A 19,048-nucleotide genomic window follows, 5' to 3' on the forward strand; every position below is an offset into this window, starting at 1 on the left:
TTCATTCTTTTGTTCTCATATTTTGTATATTTTTGGCAAGATTTTAAATTTGTATCTCACATATGATCCCTGTAGGAGTGGGGAATTGAGGAAAATGATTTATGGAGGAGTTGATAAGAACTTTTTCCAATGGTGGAAAAATAACAATTTTTGAACAGTGAATGCGAAATAAATATTTTGTTACCAGTTGTAGCTGAAGAAATAAGTTTTATTCTTAACATCCCCAATTTTATAAGCAAATCACGAAGGGTAATGTTGGATTGGAGCTCTTAATTTTATCTCTATCAGGATGTGACTTATTCGTGAGGCATTGTAGGTGAGAAAATTGGAATGTGTAGTTTGTAATTCATTGTTGGATCCTTATTTATAACTCTTTCTGTTTTAGTATGCAGATTTTCAATTTGCTATGCAAATGAATGAAGAACAATATCAGAAGGCAAGTATAAATTCTGCAACACTTCAGGGCAGCTTTCTTGTTTATAATCTCCAACTTTAGAGTAGCACCAAACTTCATGAATTATTTATAAGCAGCCTTGCTTTCAAAAGTGGTCCTGCTGAGAACCATCTGAATGTTCAATTTGTGCATCTGAAAGCACTGGTGCATCTCCTCAGCATCTAGCAGATTTTAAATAGTTGAGTTGTTCTGCCTTTTGGATTCCACTTTGAAAGTAGGCATTTGAAGAACCATTGAACATTGGATTATATCTTGAAATGTTGTAATTAAATGCTAAACTTTTGAGTGAAATAAAAACCTAAAAATACTGCAAATTCAAAGATATTTAGAGAAGTAATAAGCTTGATGTGTCTATTAGAACCTGTTGTCAGGAAAGCAAGGATTGATAAATTTTTTGCAGAGCTAATGAACACAGGATGTGAGCACAGCAAGAGCATATTCTTTCATATCAGTACTTAAAGGAAGCTCAGCTAATTTCCTGGTCTAGATCTAGTAATGGGTTTTGAACAAGGTCTTGAGCTGTCCTTTCTCAATTTGGGTGGATGCTAATGGCACTGCTGTGTATATCCAGCACTTATATTTCTATAAAATTTGTAGCTTATGGGATTTTTATCTTCAATCTAAATGGCATTTCAAAAGTTTTAAATTATTTGTACAAGATGTCTGGTCGGTTAAAACTTGAATGCAGAGAAGACATAATTTGAATCATATCATCTGATTCCAGCAGGAATAATGCAATTGAGTATTTCCTTAGTTTGTTTCAAGCCAACTTCGAAAGTAAAGAATACTGATTCCCAAGTATTGATATTTAAGGACCAAAATGAGATGCGCCTTAACAATTCCCACTGTAACTTTAGCTTCAGGCTACTGCAGTGGTAGCGGCTGCATGTCTTTGTTTTTGTTCTCCTTCAGTGTTGCTTTTGTTCTACTGGGGACTAAGGTATGAGTATTCTGAATATTTGTGAGCAAATATTGTCGCCCTAGAATTTCTCGAGTTTAAAATGCTGATTTCCTTATTAATTGTTTCCTGACTGCCAATTTTTTTCCAGTATAGATTGTGCCCTTGAGTAGAACGGTAGTCCAGAAGTTTCTCTGTTATTATAAGTACTATCCAATTATACTTGTGGGAATCTCAAAATATTTGTGTTCTTGATGAGCTTTGTTTTCCCCACCCACCATCCACAGACTGTGATGATCTTCTGATGGTGGTCATTGATTTAAAACATTAACTCTGTTTTTCTCTCCACGAATGGTGTCTGACCTAGAGAATCTCCAGATTCTGTTTTAATTCCCTTGCCTCAGTATCAATATTAAAGAATGCATTGTGTTGTTTTGCATCACCTTTTCTTTGTTACAAAAATCTAGGATGTGCTCGTTTCCATTTGACTCTCCAGAGTCAAATTGATTATAGCACTTCTGTCCAAACAGCAAAGCTTTTGGCGAAATTTTAAATGAGGCCTCCAAAACGCCCTAGACTCATCTTACCATAGAACAATCTTCTTTGAAAGTACTTTAGAATTGTTCTTGTGAAGCCATGAGATAGAAAAGTTGTGAGAGTTTTTTTGAATTGGATGAATATTTTAAGACTGGAGTGTCATCTGAAGCACACCAGAGTAATTCATGTGGTCAAAAGAAATACTGCAAATCTGGGGCAAAAAAAATCATTGTTGCCCAAACTTGCCTGCCTTTATCACCATAGTTTAATCATAATGGTTCAAGATGGTTTAAAGAAATTGCTGGATTATTCACATTTTCTTTGTAAAATTACCTGTATTGTTCCATTAAATTAATTTTAGTTTATATCCCTGACAATGTGTTCCAATATTAATGTATTAAAATAATATGCTGTAACAAATTGACCTTTACTGCTTACAGGATGGACAGCTGATTGAATGTGGCTGCTGTTATGGGGAATTTGCCTTTGAGGAGTTGACACAATGCAGTGATGGTCATCTCTTTTGTAAAGAATGCCTCGTGAGATATGCACAGGAAGCTGTGTTTGGAGCTGGCAAGGTATGAACTGATCTTTGCGGTGCCTTTTATTTTAATAAAGAGTAATTCCAGTGCCAAGGGTGTAAATTTGTACAGGAACAGGAGTAGTCAGTCGACCCTTTGGAGCCTTCGCCATCATCCATTCAGGTCATTGCTGATCTTCTACATCAGTGCATTTGCCAGCTTATCTCAGTAACCTTTGATTCTCTTAATGTCGAGAAATCTATTGGTCTATGTTATGAATGAACCTAATGACCAAGCCTCCTAAATGGCCTATATCTTATTCTGAAACTCTGCCCCCTTGTCCTAGGCTATTCAGCCCACAAAAACCTCTTGCCTACCTTGAACCTATCAAGTACTTAAAAACTTGTTAGTTTCAATGAGATTTCCTATTCTTCTAAACTCTAGCTAATACAGTCCTAATCTACTCGATCGCATATATGGTAAACTCACCAGCTCTGGGACCAGTCTAGTGAATCTTGGCTGCACTCCATCTTTCCTTCCTTGGGCAAGGACACCATAATTGCATACAGTACTCTAGGTGAGGTCTCACCAAGGCCCTATGCAGTGAGACTTACTCTCTCTTGGATTCCAGACCTCATGATAAAGGCTAACATTTCATTTGCCATTTTAATTACTTGATGCACTTGCATGTTGGCTTCAATGACTTTTGTATAAGCACTCCTGGGTCCCTTTGAACAGCAATACCACCCATTCTCTCGCCATTTAACAAATACTCTGCATTTTTGTTATTTGTCCTGAAGTGGATAACTTCACATTTTTCCACATTAAATTCCATCTGCCATGTTCTTGGCCACTTAGTCATCTTATTCATTTCCCCATGAAGAACTGTTATATCCTCTTCCATCCTCTCAATCCCACCTAGTTTAGTATCACTAGTTTAATATACTGTTTACTCTGAGCTTCATAAAGACAAGGAATTTCATTGCACCCTGGTGTATATGACAATAAACTAATCTGATCTAATCTCTCATCATCAAACTTGGAAATATGACATTGATCAAGCACCAAAGCTTGCTATATACTTGGCACAGCCTGCTAGGGTGAAGAAAGGAAGAAGGAGTTTCGTAATAAGATATAGACCATTTAGGACTGAGAAGGAGAATTTTTAAGGAAGAAATTAGAACTGACAACAAAGTTTTTAAAAAAATACAAATGAGCTGGTCTTTGGGTAGCTGAGAGTTTTCTTTGTTGTGGCTCTAGTAACATTCCATGTGGTATAAGCTGTGCATTAAGAAAAATATTTGAATGTACTTCAAATGGTTATCACATGTAACCATTTAAGAATTTTTAAAATTTCCATTAAGTTCTCCACCTGATTTGTATGTGGTAAGTAAATGTAAATTTTGGTATCCAAAGACATTTGATGATCAATGTATAGTAGCCAAACAAAGATAGTTGATCATTGTGTCAATATTTCCTTTGTTTTAAGTCCCAGCTGAGCTGTATGGATAGCTGCTGTACCTGCACGTTCCTCAATGGTGAGCTGGAGAAAGTATTGCCAGAGAACATACTATGCAAATACTATGAACGTCAAGCAGAGGAGGCGATTGCTACAGCCTGTGCTGATGAACTTGTACGGTTGGTATCTGATGTAGACTGTCTTGTTTAACTAAATCAGTTTGAATCAGTGTTCAAACAATGTCTGTCCTGTAATATACAGTTGTATTTTACAGCATGGGACTGATGACTCATTTTACCATACTCAAGAGTTGTTAGATCTGAAAATATGTCTCCCTCATGCCATGATGTTGTTCATTTATTTTTTTTTTAGAAAAGGAAATTCCATTTCTTTTATGACTCGATGTCCAATATGCCTTCGAAGCAATGAAGTATTATTGAAGTGTGGTCACCTGTAGTTTTCTAGGAAATATGGCAATCAGTTTGTGCACGGTACATTCTCACAAACATTGTGATAATGTTAAGATAACATGTTTTAATGATGTTGTTTGAGAGATAATTATTGATCAGGCCATCAAGGTGGTTATGCTGTTCTTTGCAACAATGATATTGGATCTTTTGTGTTAGAATAAATGGGGCCATGGCTTCACAACTCATCAGAAGGATCCAACCCATCTCTGCCTGGATTTTTGAGCTTAAATTTCTGGTATGAGCTTTGACTTCAGATCCTTTTGACCCAGGCAAGAGTGGTCTGAATTGAGTCACAGCGTAATCTGCAAGGTGTATTTATATTCTTATTGATAGTGATGTAAATCATTCATATTTCTAAATTATAAATGAAAGCTAGATAAGTTGGTGTGCAGTTTTCTTTGCAAATGCTTTCCTGAAGGCCCTTATTTCTACAAATGCTGTCAGTTCTATCCAAAATCAGTACTGTCGGAAATGCAAGTTGCCATTTATTATATGTTCTGTTTTTGTGCTGAATGTTCAGACATGGATGCTACTGGTTTTTGTATTTGAGGTATACACTTAAAAATGTAGCACAAATGGCTACATGTTTGCTGAAATGCCAGTGTAACTGCATGCACATCTTTGAATAGTACTACATCTTTTTGTTTTAGGTACAGCTTCTGATACCCTCATATTTTATGGAACCCAAAGTCTAGCTTTAACTGTCAGCTGAACCCAGAGATTAGATTACAACCTTTGGACTAGAGTAGTTGGCGTTTTCTGGGAAATAAAAAAAAAACATCTATCAGTTTAAAAAAAATACATTGTACAAATTATGTGCATGCCTCATTTCACTGATGAATGTTCTATAGAAATAGTTTGTTTTTGCTCCTACTTCCCTGGAGAGAGACTGGCATACAAATTGATCTGCAACGTTAAGAGTGCACTAAAGGGTTGCTGTGTAGCATGAAATTGACATTTTTGGCCATAAACCTACTGCCAGATTGGCTGTAAATTGACTGTAAAGGAAAATACAGCAGGTGTGGGAGTGAGACTAGGTCTGGTGGGGGCTGGGGTGCCAGGGGCAGAGGGCCAGTGGTTGGTAGCTGGATGGGGTGAGATCAATAATGTGAGATTGAAGCCAGGGAATAGGATGTGGAAACGACTATGCCCAAAGGTTGGAGTGGGAGCAGTGTGTGTGGCTGGATATCCAAGCCTTCACGATTAGGGTGCCAGAGGTAAGGGTCTTCGGAGTGTTTCAAGATCAGTGGCTGGATGGAGTGATGTGAGGGTCTGGTTTGGGTGGAGAATGGGAGGGCAGCATCCAAAGATTGGGGCCCAGGAGTGTGGAAGATGACTATGCTGGGAGTTGAGTCATTTGTTTAACACACAATAGGAGTGTGATCATGGATGATCTACCTGCCATTCAGTGTGATCATGGATGATCTACCTCAGGCCTCTACTCCTCCATGCCAGATCCCCATAGACCTCAATTCCCTGATTTTTTTTTAAGAAAAAGTCTTCCTCCACTTTAAATACCTCTAATGTCGCCTCCACAGATTCACAACCCTCTAAGAGAAGAAATTTCTATGCACTTCAGTTTTCCATGATCAGCCTGTTGAAGCTCTGTCTCTCATTAAAGACTCTCTTACCAGTGAAAACATCCCGATATCTACCTTGTCATGCCCACAAGGATCTTCTGTGTTTCAATAAATCACACCTCGTTCTTCTAAATGCCAAAGAATACAGACCCATGCTGTTCAACTTCTCTTGATATGACAGTCTTCTCATCCCAGGACTTAGCCTGTGAATGTCATTTAGACTGCCTCCAATGCTACTATATCCTTTAAGGTGATTAAAAATGTTGCACAATACTCCAGATGTGGCCTTGCCCACATCCCATGCAACTGCTACAAAACTACCCTATTTCTAAACTCTAAACCCTTCACGATAATCTCCATTGCCAAGTTTTTGCTCACTCACTCAAGCTATATCCCATTGCAGATTCACAATATCCTAATTGCAACAAGCCCTTCCACCTACTTTCATGTCATCGACAAACTGAGGATACCTTGTATTTGTCCCTTTCTTTCAAGTCATTAATATAAATGGTGAATAATTGAGGCACAAAAACTGATCCCTGGGATATACTGCTACTTATCCTTCCAACCTGAAAAGGACCCTTTTATTCCAACTCTCTATTTTCTACTTAATAGTTTTTAATCCACGTTATCACATTTCCTCCAATACCATGAGCTATTAACTTGTACTAAAGCCTCTTGTGTGGCACCCGGTTAAATGCCTTTTGGAAATCCAAATACACAACAATAACAGGTTCCCCTCTATTGACTCTGCTCAAGACATCCTTTTTATTCCCTTCTTGAACAATTGAGTCACATTTGCTGTTTTCCAATCCACTGGTACCCTCCTGGAATTCAGTTTTGAAAATTTGTCCATTGTCTCTGTAGCCACTTCCTTTCAAACCTTGAGCCAGGTGAATTGTGAAGGCTAATGCAAAAAATATTAATATATTGCCACATTCTTGTTTTCTGATATTAATTGCCAGGCCTCATTAAGTAGAGGTCCCACATTTGCCTTAGCCATTCTTTTCCTTTTTAGAAACATTTACTCTGTTTTGATATGAAGTGCAAGTATTCTCTCAAAATCAATTTTCTCCTTATCAGTTTTTTTAGTATCTTGCTGTATGTTCCTGAAAAATCCCCAGTCATCTTGTTTGCCATAGTCCTTGCCACTTTGTATGCCATATCTTTTGATTTAACATTATTCTTGACCTCCTTTTAACTGCAGATAGTTCCTGTTTCTAATGGAATCCCTTTCAAATTGGGATAAATTTCTGCTTAGATTCATAAACAAGCCAGTTAACTATCTGCCATTGCTGGGTAATACAGTGGTGTAGCTAGTAGAAATGCTGCCTCACAGCACCAGAAATCTATTTTGATCCTGATCATGGGTGCTGTTTGCATGGAGTTTCCATGTACTCCCTGTGACTGGGTGTATTTTCTCCAGGTTCTCTGGTTTCCTCCCACATCCCAAAACGTGCAAATTGGTAGGTTAATTGGCCTCTATAAATTGTCCCTAATCTCTTGGTGAGTGGTAGAATATGGGTGGAGTTGATGAGAATGTGGGGAGAGGATTAATACATTTTTTAAAAATGGGTTCTTGGTGGTCAGTACAGATGATGAATTAAAGGGCCTGTTTCCATTCTGTATGTCTCTCTGACTCTGCTCATTTACTGCCTTATCTCTTGGCTTTGTTATCCAGTTCACTATAGACAACCCCACCTTTGTAACATTGTAATTGCCCTTGTTTAAGTTTAGGATACTTGTTTTAGACTGTGGTGTTTGTTCATCCTCATTGTATCTGAAATCCTACTATTTACGGGTGAATCATGACCAGAAGTGCCACGTCAGTGCTGAGATTTCAGGAGTGCTATGATTTGACTTAAAAATGAAGTAAAACTAGTTCCCTATTGAATTATGGTGTCACAAGCAGTCACCATCTTTTACCTTGCCAGTTTTGGACATGGAACAGATGGAGGTCATTCAATTTCTCTGGTTTGTTGCATCATTTAATTACTTTATTGGTGATTCTGTATTCATTAGCACATTTGAAGACAAAATCTATACATTTCACTAGGATCTCCACACCCCCCTTCCAGCCCCTTCATCTCACTGGGGGTGGGACTGCTATATATTCTTTCCACTGAGTGTGGGAATGGTCCTCTGAAGAGTCTATTTTTAAATGTTAATTTTATTTTAGGTTTCCCCTCAAAAGGTAATATGATAGATTGAGAGAAACAATCAGCTTTTTCAATCATCCTAAACACACCATTTTACCGTGTAATCTTTTGCACTTAGGAACACAAGCATGGTGTCAGCAACTATTTGCATTATTTAACCCTATCAGCTGTCTGGCTATAAAACTGACTATTTCATCATCACACTTTAATGTCCTAATTTAATTTCCTTTCTCTTTTTCGCAATGTTTTACTTCCAGCACCCACAATGAATTTGATAATTAGTGACACTTAATGATACACCAGTGAGAGATCTAGAGCAGTAGAACTGGGTGACACCTATTGTCAACCTCTATTGCGAGAAGAAATACTTTGGTTCTGTGTCTTGCTGTTCTTTGACTGGGAATTGATAAAACATGTTCCATCATGAAGCTGAATAGAATGACAAATACTACAGAAATTGCCTTGAATTTAAATCACATGGGTGACTGGGTTACATTTACATTAAACATTTTTTGAATGTTACTGATCTTTAATGTCATTAGTTAATATGCAAAATAACTTCAAGGCACATAAACAAGGTCTTGATGGTTCAGCTAGCTGAAATCAAATTAAAAGATGATAGATGCTTTATCGTGTTATATAACAAACCAAAGTATGTGAGGAGTATTGTTCATCCCTTGTCTCCCAGATCACTGACTCTTACTGAAGTACAGTTCAAGAGGTTGATTGATCCTCTGAATTAGACTTCAGTGTCCTGAATGATCCTGAAGGGTGGTTATTAAAATTTGGAAGCTATTACAATTAGCACAGACACATTTAAGGGGAAGCTAGGTAAATGCAGATCTACCTTGTTAATGAACACAAAAAATCTTTGCTACAAAGGGTTTTATTTAATTTGTTGCTAACAAAGGTTTCATTTGCTACAATCAGTGTTAGCGGATACATTTGGATTCTGTCTTTCAAATATGGGTCCATGAAAACTAGTATCATTTAAGTTTTTTTGATGGGTTAATGGGAAGGCGTCTGTGAAATAACTTAATGTATTTAAAATGGAAAAATAACACACACACCTGCCATCTGGCAGCAGTGGCCATTGGATGAATGACTTGTAAGATTCGGCTTGTATTCATTCATTGTATTCAGCTTGTATTTATTCATTCATTATATTCGGCTTGTCAAAACTAGCATGGTTTGCTTCTGACTTACTACATCCTCACTGGGAGGAGATAAATGAGTTTCTGCCTTTTCGTAACATCCTGGACAGCTGATATCCCCTGGGAAAGTTGAGGGTTAACTGAATCCCCTGCATAAGTTTTTTTAGAAACCTAATCTCTAACTCGAAGACCTATACAAAAAAAGAGGATGCAACAGGAAGTTGAGCTAATAGGCTCAAATAAAGAGGTGAAGGGGGAGCATTGAGAAGTTGGGCTGAATGGCCTTTTCTCCGTGTCCAATAAGGTCTCATTTGCTTTCCACACAAGTATGCAATTTTTAGCAGAAATTTCTGGGAAGTGTTCAGCAATGGGGAATTCCACTGATATATTTTCCCTCAGTTGTTGAGATTTGGCTGTAGCTATTTTTATTGCTGTAATGCATGACACCCAAGATCAATGATCAGCACAGATTAAGAATTGAAGCTAGGACCCATATGCCTTTATGCTGTAATTGACATTATTTTTACAAAGCAGGTAATTGGGTAAAATTAATCCAATGTATTTGCATTTTTAATTTAATACTTTGTCATTTGGCATGTTCCAGATGTCCATTCTGCAACTTCCCAGCACTACTGGACAAAGAAATAAATATGTTCAGCTGTCCCAACCCTCGCTGTCGAAAGGTAGGAACTCTTTTTCTTCAATTAAAGAAAAGTATTTGTCATCCTTTCTCAATTTCACAGCTTGAATGTTTTTAATCTTGTTTTTCCATTCATAGCAATGCAGAACTCCATGTATTCTTGAGGTTGTATAGAGTCAAATGCAGTCATAGTTACATGCCTTGATAGTGTTAGAGACTGGAAGTCGTCATTAAGGCAGGTGTAGGTAAAAATGAGGAATGGTGACTAGTTGCTTCTGTGACTTTTTCAAGGAGGTTTCTTTTAATGCTTATTGCATATTACAGGGCACAGTTTGGGTAAATGGGCAAATTAAAGTGTTTTTTCCAATGTACTCATAACTGTTGTAATGGAAATAGTTGTACATTTATATACTGTATCTCGTATCTCCACCAGAAATTATACATGCTATGACTATACTGTTTTCTAAAATTAGTTCTTTTAAAAAAAAGCAGAATATAAATAATTCATTCTGAACAAAAATCCCTTGAATTTGTAACCCAGCAATGTATCCCATGCAAAGCTTGAACACACAAATGAGTGGATGGATATTTAGTACCTGGGGCCAAAAGGTATGGAGATTTGAAAGTAGAGATGAGAATGAAGTGATGGTTAACAGTTGGACCCTTCAAGTGGATAATAATTGCAGTCACCCATGTTAATCTATTGTGGAGAAAAGGTAGCAGGAAAAATTCAGAACAATTTGGCTGAAGATTCCCTGTGCAAGTAGTTGGGTCTGTCACTACGTAATGCCTGACATGGGGATATAGCATAAAGTTTATTGTATAGAATGGAGGTCAGTCTGACTATCATGTCCATTATGGCAAAACGTGGAGCTACGGTGGCATGCAAAAGTTTGGGCTCCCCTAGTCAAAACTTCTGTTACTGTGAATAGCTAAGCAAGTAAAAGATGACCTGATTTCCAAAAGGCATAAAGTTAAAGATGACACATTTCTTTAATGTTTTAAGCAAGATTACTTTTTTATTTCTATCTTCTACAGTTTCAAAATAACAAAAAAGGAAAAGGGCCCAAAGCAAAAGTTTGGGCACCCTGCATGGTTGGTACTTAGCAACACCCCCTTTGGCAAGTATTGCAGCTTGTAAATGCTTTCTGCAGCCAGCTAAGAGTCTTTCAATTCTTGTTTGGGGAATTTTCACCCATTCTTCCTTGCAAAAGGCTTCTAGTTCTGTGAGATTCTTGGGCTGTCTTGCATGCACTGCTCTTTTGAGGTCTATCCACAGATTTTTGATGTTTAGGTCGGGGGACCGTGAGGGCCATGGCAAAACCTTCAGCTTGTGCCTCTTGAGGTAGTCCATCGTGGATTTTGAGGTGTGTTTAGGATCATTATCCTGTTGTAGAAGCCATCCTCTTTTCATCTTCAGCTTTTTTCCAGACGGTGTGATGTTTGCTTCCAGAATTTGCTGGTATTTAATTGAATTCATTCTTCCCTCTACCAGTGAAATGTTCCCCGTGCCACTGGCTGCAACACAAGCCCAAAGCATGATCGATCCACCCCTGTGCTTAAAAGTTGGAGAGATGTTCTTTTCATGAAATTCTGCACCCTTTTTTCCCCAAACGTACCTTTGCTCATTGCAGCCAAAAAGTTCTATTTTAACTTCCTCAGTCCACAGGACTTGTTTCCAAAATGCATCAGGCTTGTTTAGATGTTCCTTTGCAAACTTCTGACGCTGAATTTTGTGGCGGGGACGCAGGAAAGGTTTACTTCTGATGACTCTTCCGTGAAGGTCATATTTGTGCAGGTGTCGCTGCACAGTAGAGCAGTGCATCACTGCTCCAGAGTCTGTTAAATCTTCCTGAAAGTCTTTTGCAGTCAAATGGGGGTTTTGATTTGCCTTTCTAGCAATCCTATGAGCAGTTCTCTCAGTTTTCTTGGTCTTCCAGACCTCAACTTGACCTCCACTGTTCCTGTTAACTGCCATTTCTTAATTACATTGCAAACTGAGGAAACGACTACCTGAAAATGCTTTGCTATCTTCTTATAGCCTTCTCCTGCTTTGTGGGCATCATTTATTTTAATTTTCAGAGTACTAGGCAGCTGCTTAGAGGAGCCCATGGCTGCTGATTGTTGGGTAAGGTTTGAGGAGTCAGGGTATTTATAAAGCTTTGAAATTTGCATCACCTGGCATTTCCTAACGATGACTGTGAACAAGCCATAGCCCTAACAAGCTAATGAAAGTCTGAGACCTTGGTAAAAGTTATCTGAGAACTCGAATCTCTTGGGGTTCCCAAACTTTTGGATGGTGCTCCTTTCCTTTTTTCACTCTAAAATTGTACAAAACAAAAATAATACATTAATCTTGCTTAAAATGTTGAAAATAATGTTTCATCTTTAACTTTGACTTTGGGAGATCAGTTCATCTTCTACTCAACTATTCACAGTAACAGAAATTTTGACCAGGGGTGCCCAAACTTTTGCATGCCACTGTATATGCATGAATCCTATGACCCATCTCTTGAGCTGTAGCTTTGCAGGCTATGGCTCTTCAGTTGCCCATCCAGGTACTTTTTAAGTGTGCTGAAAATGTGCTACCTCCACTCTTTCAGGTAGGTAGTTCCAGATCCCCTGCAATTTATGCATGAGTACATTTTCCTCAAGTCCCCTTTAAAAGTTTTACCAATTAATCCAAACCTGTTCCACAGCACAGGACGTTATTGCTAAAGGAATTGGGTCCTTCCTGTTCACCCTGGCTTAGCCCCTCATTATTTTATCTCCTCAGTTCCCTTTGTTCCAAAGAAAATAACCTCACCTTAGCCAGTTCCTCTTCATAACTCAGATGTTACATCATTGCAAACTCTGCACATGTCTGCTCTCTATCCTCTTTTGTACAGTCACATCCAATCTGTAGGGCAGTGACCAGAACTGTACACAGTCTTACAGCTGTGCCTTAAATGTTTTGTACAATTCTAGCCTGAGCTCCCTGCACTGTACCTCAACCACTAAAAATAAGTATCCTTGTGCCTTTATCGGAAATTTTCTTGTTCACTAATAACAATAATGACAGTTTTGATATCATCAACAATCTTGTTAATCATTGCTCCTACAAGATTCTTAATATAAACCATGACGAGCAAGGGACCTAGTAGCCCTCTGGTCACAAACTTCTATTGACAATAACCCTTTTTTCTTCTACTGAGCCAGTTTTTAATCCAACATGACATTTTCTTGGATACCTTGGCTTTTACTTTCCATGCACACGACATCATAGACTCTACCCTTAACAATTCTTTCTTACCACTTCCTATCTGTCATTTTCATTCTGTCTCAAAGTTTATCACTTTCTGCATTTCACATTCTTACTCAATGTCGGTCTCTTGCTTCCATGAAGAAAGGTGAAAATGTTTAGAGCTATACATATCTTCTGGTCATATATTCAGCAAATGGGTTTTGGTCCCTTGTGCCCCTTTTTTTTGCTTTCTTATCCTTTTTTCATTTCACATTTATGAAAATATTGGGTTTTCCTTGATGTTATCTGTCAGTAATTTTACATGTGTCCTCTTTTGTTTTCCTTATTTCCCTTTCAACCCTTGCTTCTTAGTTGCCTGGAGGCTTTCTGCAGTGCAGAGCAATTTTTACATGTCATAAGTTTCCTTTTTTTTCTTATTTTACCCTGTATGTTCTAAACATCCATGGGGCGGGGAGGGGGGGTGTGGTGGAGGGGAGGGGTTCTGGGTTTTGATGTTCCCAAATTTTTAACGAGAACCTATTTGGTTTTGGCTCTTGATGTCTCCAAATTGAATATCTCTCATTGCTCTCACTGATCTACCTTCAAGTGGCTGGTTCCATTTCATTTTCGGAAAGGAAAGTCCAGCAAACTTAGCTTGCCCCAATTTAGAACTTGTACTCATGGTCTTCGTCCTTTTCCATATCTATGCTAAACCTAACAGAATCATTCTTGCAACTTTCTTCATGCTGTCCCATTACCATTCTTCCCACGTCCCAGAACTTTTCATTTCCTAGAACTAACTTCGGCAACAACCTTTTATCTTGCTATGTTTGCTACATTCTAATTAAAATGTTTTCTTCAAGGTAGTTCAAGAAGTCTGCATCCTTTACACCTTATTAACTACACAAATTAATAATGTTGGATTAGTTGGTTTCCCCCTGTCCTGCCTTGTTGTTATTAAACTCTGCAGAAGTTGATCAACAGATTTGCTCATCTGCCTCCCTATGATTGTTTGAGTCTATTCTATGCACTCAACAATTTGATTCCTCTTTTTGTTCCTCTGTTAAACCGTGAAGGTTTCATTTGTACATCTTTGGAGTAGGTAATGGCTCCTCACAATTGGAATTGTTTCCTTAGCCAATATTGCTGCATCCTTGTTTTTTTTAAAACCCCTTTATCTCATATGAAAACACCGTAACCGCTGTTGAACTGCTGTTCTTGTCGGTCTTGAAGCCTTGTTTAAGTAATCACAATTCTCCCACTTGTCAATCTATGTCCTCGGTTCATTGTCTTTATTTTATGAACTTATTGCATGGAAGTGTATGCCACTAAACACTTTGAAGCTTTTGTTTCCTTTCCTAGTTTTTGTTTCCTCTGTTTTTCAAAGTCATTCCTCTGCCTTCTTGTCTGTTTTTTTTTTGTTTTAAACGTCTACTTTTCAAATTTGGTCCTTCTGAGACTGCATTGAGAGCCCCAGACACTTTCCATCTATTGCTGAAATAAGATAACAGTGATGCTTACTTCCCCAATATTTTAGAAAAATGTCTATCGTCTTAATACTCTTGAGAATGGCACCAATGAGAAATTACATTGCCTGAAGCAGGCTGGGGCCGTATGTATAATAATTGTGAAAGTATGAGCACTTTAGTCCATTTAATGCATTGTGTTGCATTCTGTTTGTGCTTACACAGACAAAAAGAATTATGTAATATAAATTTAACATGATTTTTAAGGTTGAAAGTGATATACATAACAACTTGAGATTGATAGCTATTGTAATGCTTCATTTTTTAAAAAAAAAAGTTATGGCCTAATTAGTCTTCTGGGTTTTAATAAGATTGTATACTGCTTTTCCTTTTTCTATTATCAAAAGGTATTCCATGTCCTAGCGTACAGTAAATGTTTAGCTCATGTATTAAAGTAATATGAGATGACATCACTATCCACCCTAACCAAAAAAAATGCATGAAGAAAAATGTAATCTGGAATTCAGTGGTTGGGAGGGGAATTGATGTGTGCTAATGGTCCATAACACACAGAAATATAGTCGTAAAAGATGCATGAAGTTTTAAAAAAAAATTGGAAATAATATTTAGAAGATGGCTTTCATGTTGTGGCTGAAAGCACTATTTTCAGAACCAGATGTGGCTGACCTGCATTTGACCAGTTCCCCACTACATAAAAATAGTTATCTCAATGTATTTTGAAAAACAAAGTATTTGTAGGTCTATATGTAGGTCATCCTCAGGAGTTCTAGATATGTCATGAAACGTCCACCAGATGGTGCAGTAAGACAGTGTATCAATACATGCAATGAATCACATGATAGGTTTTTCAATTCTATCTGGTTGGAGTACTAAGAAGGTTGATAATGCAGAAAGAACAAGTTTCATAATATCTGCCTGCATTTTGCATAAATGCGTTGTATGCCAGGTTTGATTCCATCCACTTGTACATAGTAAAGCATCAAGGAGGCATTTTTAATATAGCATTTTTGACAATTTATTATGTGAATAATCATGTTAATGGCGCACACTGTTAATTTACCTTTTGAGAACTTATTTTTGAATTTTGTTTACTTGACACAGACTGCTTCAGTATATTAAACAAAGGTGTGGTGAAGTACCAATTTGTGTTTAGAATTTTCACATGAATTTGCTGTTTAGTCAGTCTTAAGGGAAAAACTGACAGCAAATTGGTTGAAGAGCTATCCTTGTCAGGCAGAGTTGTTAGAAATGGAGATGAGGTTCCAAGTGAATTACTCTTTAGATTATTCAGAAGAAAATGGGAATAACTATCATGTGATCCATATTACTTAATGGTGCCAAAACCCTCACTAGTCTTTTCACCCTTTTATTTTTCGAATATCTCATTTCCCCACTCCCAAAGGAAAGACTACCTAGTTTTCCTTCAAGTTCATAAGCACTTTTTGAGAGCCGTGCATGTTTTGATATTTTATAACAGGCTATATTCACAAAATTGAAGTCAGACTAAAAGCACTTAAAAGGCGCCTATGGATCCTACTCAATCAACAAAGCACAATGTCTAGCTGGAGAAGTAATCATGAAGTTGGTTGTTGGCTGATAGCCAAACACCTAATTTATATTAAAAAAATCCATGGAAACAACAGCAAATTATGGCTAAGATCAATGTGCTAAATGCAAGCTAGGTCTTGGAAACTGAGAAGTGAGACCAACAAAGCAAAACTGAGTAACAAGCCTTTTTTTGGCCAAAAAAAATGCAGTCTGCTCTAGTTGGAATGCATTTCTACAGATGTCTCAGACCAGTGCCTTTAATGTAAGGCACCCTAGGTTAAAATGAGGTACTGAAATCAAAATTGATGCCATATAATTAAACCTGACTGCACTGTGCTTCATGAAGAAAAATAATAAAATAAGCTAATTGTACTTATTTAAAGTTTATACCTTGTAATGTTAGGTGTTAATCAAAAATGTCAATTGAATGATCTGTGGCATTTTTGTTGACTAATGTTCAGATCTGTTTTTCATCACTGATGTGCTTTGAGATGTTCAGGATATCTCTGGTATGAATTTATTCCAAGTTGCATTTGAATCTTGCTGTCAATGCACATATCAAAAAGTTTACAAGTATGATAAGGCAACTCATGATGACGTTTCTTGTATTTAAAATTCAGACCAAAATTGTCATATTTAACATTCTGCCTCCATGAAAGTTAGAATATAGAACATAGAAAAACTACAGCACAATTCAGGCCCTTCAGCCCACAAAGCTGTTCCAAACACATCCCTACCCTAGAAATTACTAGGCTTACCCATTGCCCTCTATTTTACTCAGCTCCAACAGTCTCTTGAAAGACCCTATTGTATCCGCCTCCACCACTGCTTCTGGCAGCCCATTCCACACACTCACCACTCTGAGTAAAAAAAACTTACCCCTGACATCTCCTCTATATCTACTCCCTAGCACCTTAAACCTATGTCCTCTTGTGGCCACCAATTCAGCCCTGGGGAAAAGCCTCTGACTATCTACCTGATCAATACCTTTCATCATCTTATATACCTCAATCAGGTCCCCCCTCATCCTCTGTCTCTCCAAGGAGAAAAGGCCGAGTTCCCTCAACCTGCTTTCATAAGGCATGCTCTGCATCCCAGGCAGCATCCTTGTAAATCTCCTCTGCACCCTTTTTATGGCTTCCACATCTTTCCTGTAGTGAGGCGACCAGAACTGAGCACAATACTCCAAGTGGGGTCTGACCAGGGACCTATATAGCTGCAACAATACCTCACGGCTCCTAAATTCAATTCCCCGATTGATGAAGGACAATACACCATATGCTTTCTTAACCACAGAGTCAACCTGCGCAGCCGCTTTGAGTGTCCTATGGACTCAGACCCCAAGATCCTTCTGATCTTCCACACTGCCAATAGTCCTACCATTAATACTATATTCCGCCAACATACTTGACCTACCAAAATGAACCACTTCACACTTATCTGGGTTGAACTGCATCTGCCACTTCTCAGCCCAACTCTGCATCCTATCGATGTCCCTCTGTAACCTCTGACAGCCCTCCAAACTATCCACAACACCCCCAACCTTCGTGTCATCTGCAAACTTACTAACCCACCCCTCCACTTCCTCATCCAGGTCGTTTATAAAAATCACAAAGAGCAAGGGTCCCAGTACAGACCCCTGAGGTACACCACTGGTCACCGACCTCCACTCAGAATACAACCCTTCAGCAACCACTCTTTGCATTCTGTGGGCCAGCCAGTTCTGGATCCACACTGCAATGTGCCCTTGGATAACATGTCTCCTCACCTTCTCCATAACCCTCGCATGGGGTACCTTATCAAACGCCTTGCTGAAATCCATATACATTACACCTACTGCTCTCCCTTTGTTGTTTAATATGGTCGATCAGAAGATCTTCCATAATTCAAATCATTAAATCTTGTATTTTTAAACAGAGTTTACAGTTCCATCCAATGCTGTGGCAGTGTAAAAATTCTGTAACTGTCTTTGAGCAAGGGAATGTACAAACTTGGTTTATATTTGACTTACTGGAGTGCAATGATCAATGTCTGGTCGCCAAACATCTTGAGCTTTAAATGCATTAATATATCTAAGCTTAGAAATACGTTGGAAGACTTGATCATTATCTAATCATTTAGCAGTATCAAAAACTAATCTTTTATTTCCCCCCTAAGTTCTAGTCAGGTGCTATGTGTCTGAATTAGAAGCTGATGGTTAAATTGGAATCCAGAGTTATTCAAACAATATTGTAAGACATTTCCAATTATTATGCCTTTTGTTTTGCTTTTCTTATTTGACAGTTAAAACTACATGAGCAACAAAGCCTGCCAATAAATATTAGCAGCTGTCGATGGATATTTTTAGTTATTTTACCTTTTTTCTGTTTAGTTTCACACATGGATTTTCCATGGTCAATGAAATGCTCTTGAACATGTCCTTATCAGAATGGTTACAATTACACTTGATAAGACCTCTTAAGAATCTTGTAATAATGTCGGAGTCAACTGGCATAGCAACGAACAAAATTAAATTTGTCTCGTTATCTAGACTTGTGTATATAATATCGGTTATATATGTAACTTGGAAATATATCACCGTTCCTTCAGCTTCATTGGGTCAAAATCCAGGACCTACAGCATTCTGGGTATACCCATATCTCAAAGACTGCAGTGGTCCAAGAAGGCAGCTCACTACCACCTTCTCAAGGGCAATTAGGGATGGTGAATTAAATGCTGGCCTAGCCAGTGAAGCCCACATCCTTTGAACAAACTTTTCTTTTTTTTAAAAAAATATCAGTTTTTAGCCTGAAGTATGCGTTTTGGTGGTTTTACTTTTTAGAAGCAAATAACTAGTGATCAAGTTTAACTTGAATACCTTCAGAGGCAAGTGGTTTGAGGTGAGTTGTGGGTAATTTATAACTTGCAAGTATTAAACT

The 19,048-nt window shown here is 38.0% G+C and overlaps 1 protein-coding gene across 4 annotated transcripts in view; it reads left to right on the top strand.

Moving 5' to 3' along the window:
• Positions 1 to 19,048, top strand: part of rnf216 (ring finger protein 216) — a 152,089-nt gene that overhangs the window by 34,383 nt on the left and 98,658 nt on the right. For all 4 annotated transcript variants that reach the window (XM_052022356.1, XM_052022353.1, XM_052022354.1 and 1 more), the window contains 4 exons: positions 386 to 436; positions 2,330 to 2,467; positions 3,900 to 4,048; positions 9,837 to 9,915. In XM_052022356.1, the coding sequence (XP_051878316.1) occupies positions 386 to 436; positions 2,330 to 2,467; positions 3,900 to 4,048; positions 9,837 to 9,915 (417 nt within the window). The remainder of the gene's footprint in view (positions 1 to 385; positions 437 to 2,329; positions 2,468 to 3,899; positions 4,049 to 9,836; positions 9,916 to 19,048) is intronic.

The sequence above is a fragment of the Pristis pectinata genome, chromosome 8 (assembly GCF_009764475.1).
Source record: "Pristis pectinata isolate sPriPec2 chromosome 8, sPriPec2.1.pri, whole genome shotgun sequence".
NCBI lineage: Eukaryota > Metazoa > Chordata > Chondrichthyes > Rhinopristiformes > Pristidae > Pristis > Pristis pectinata.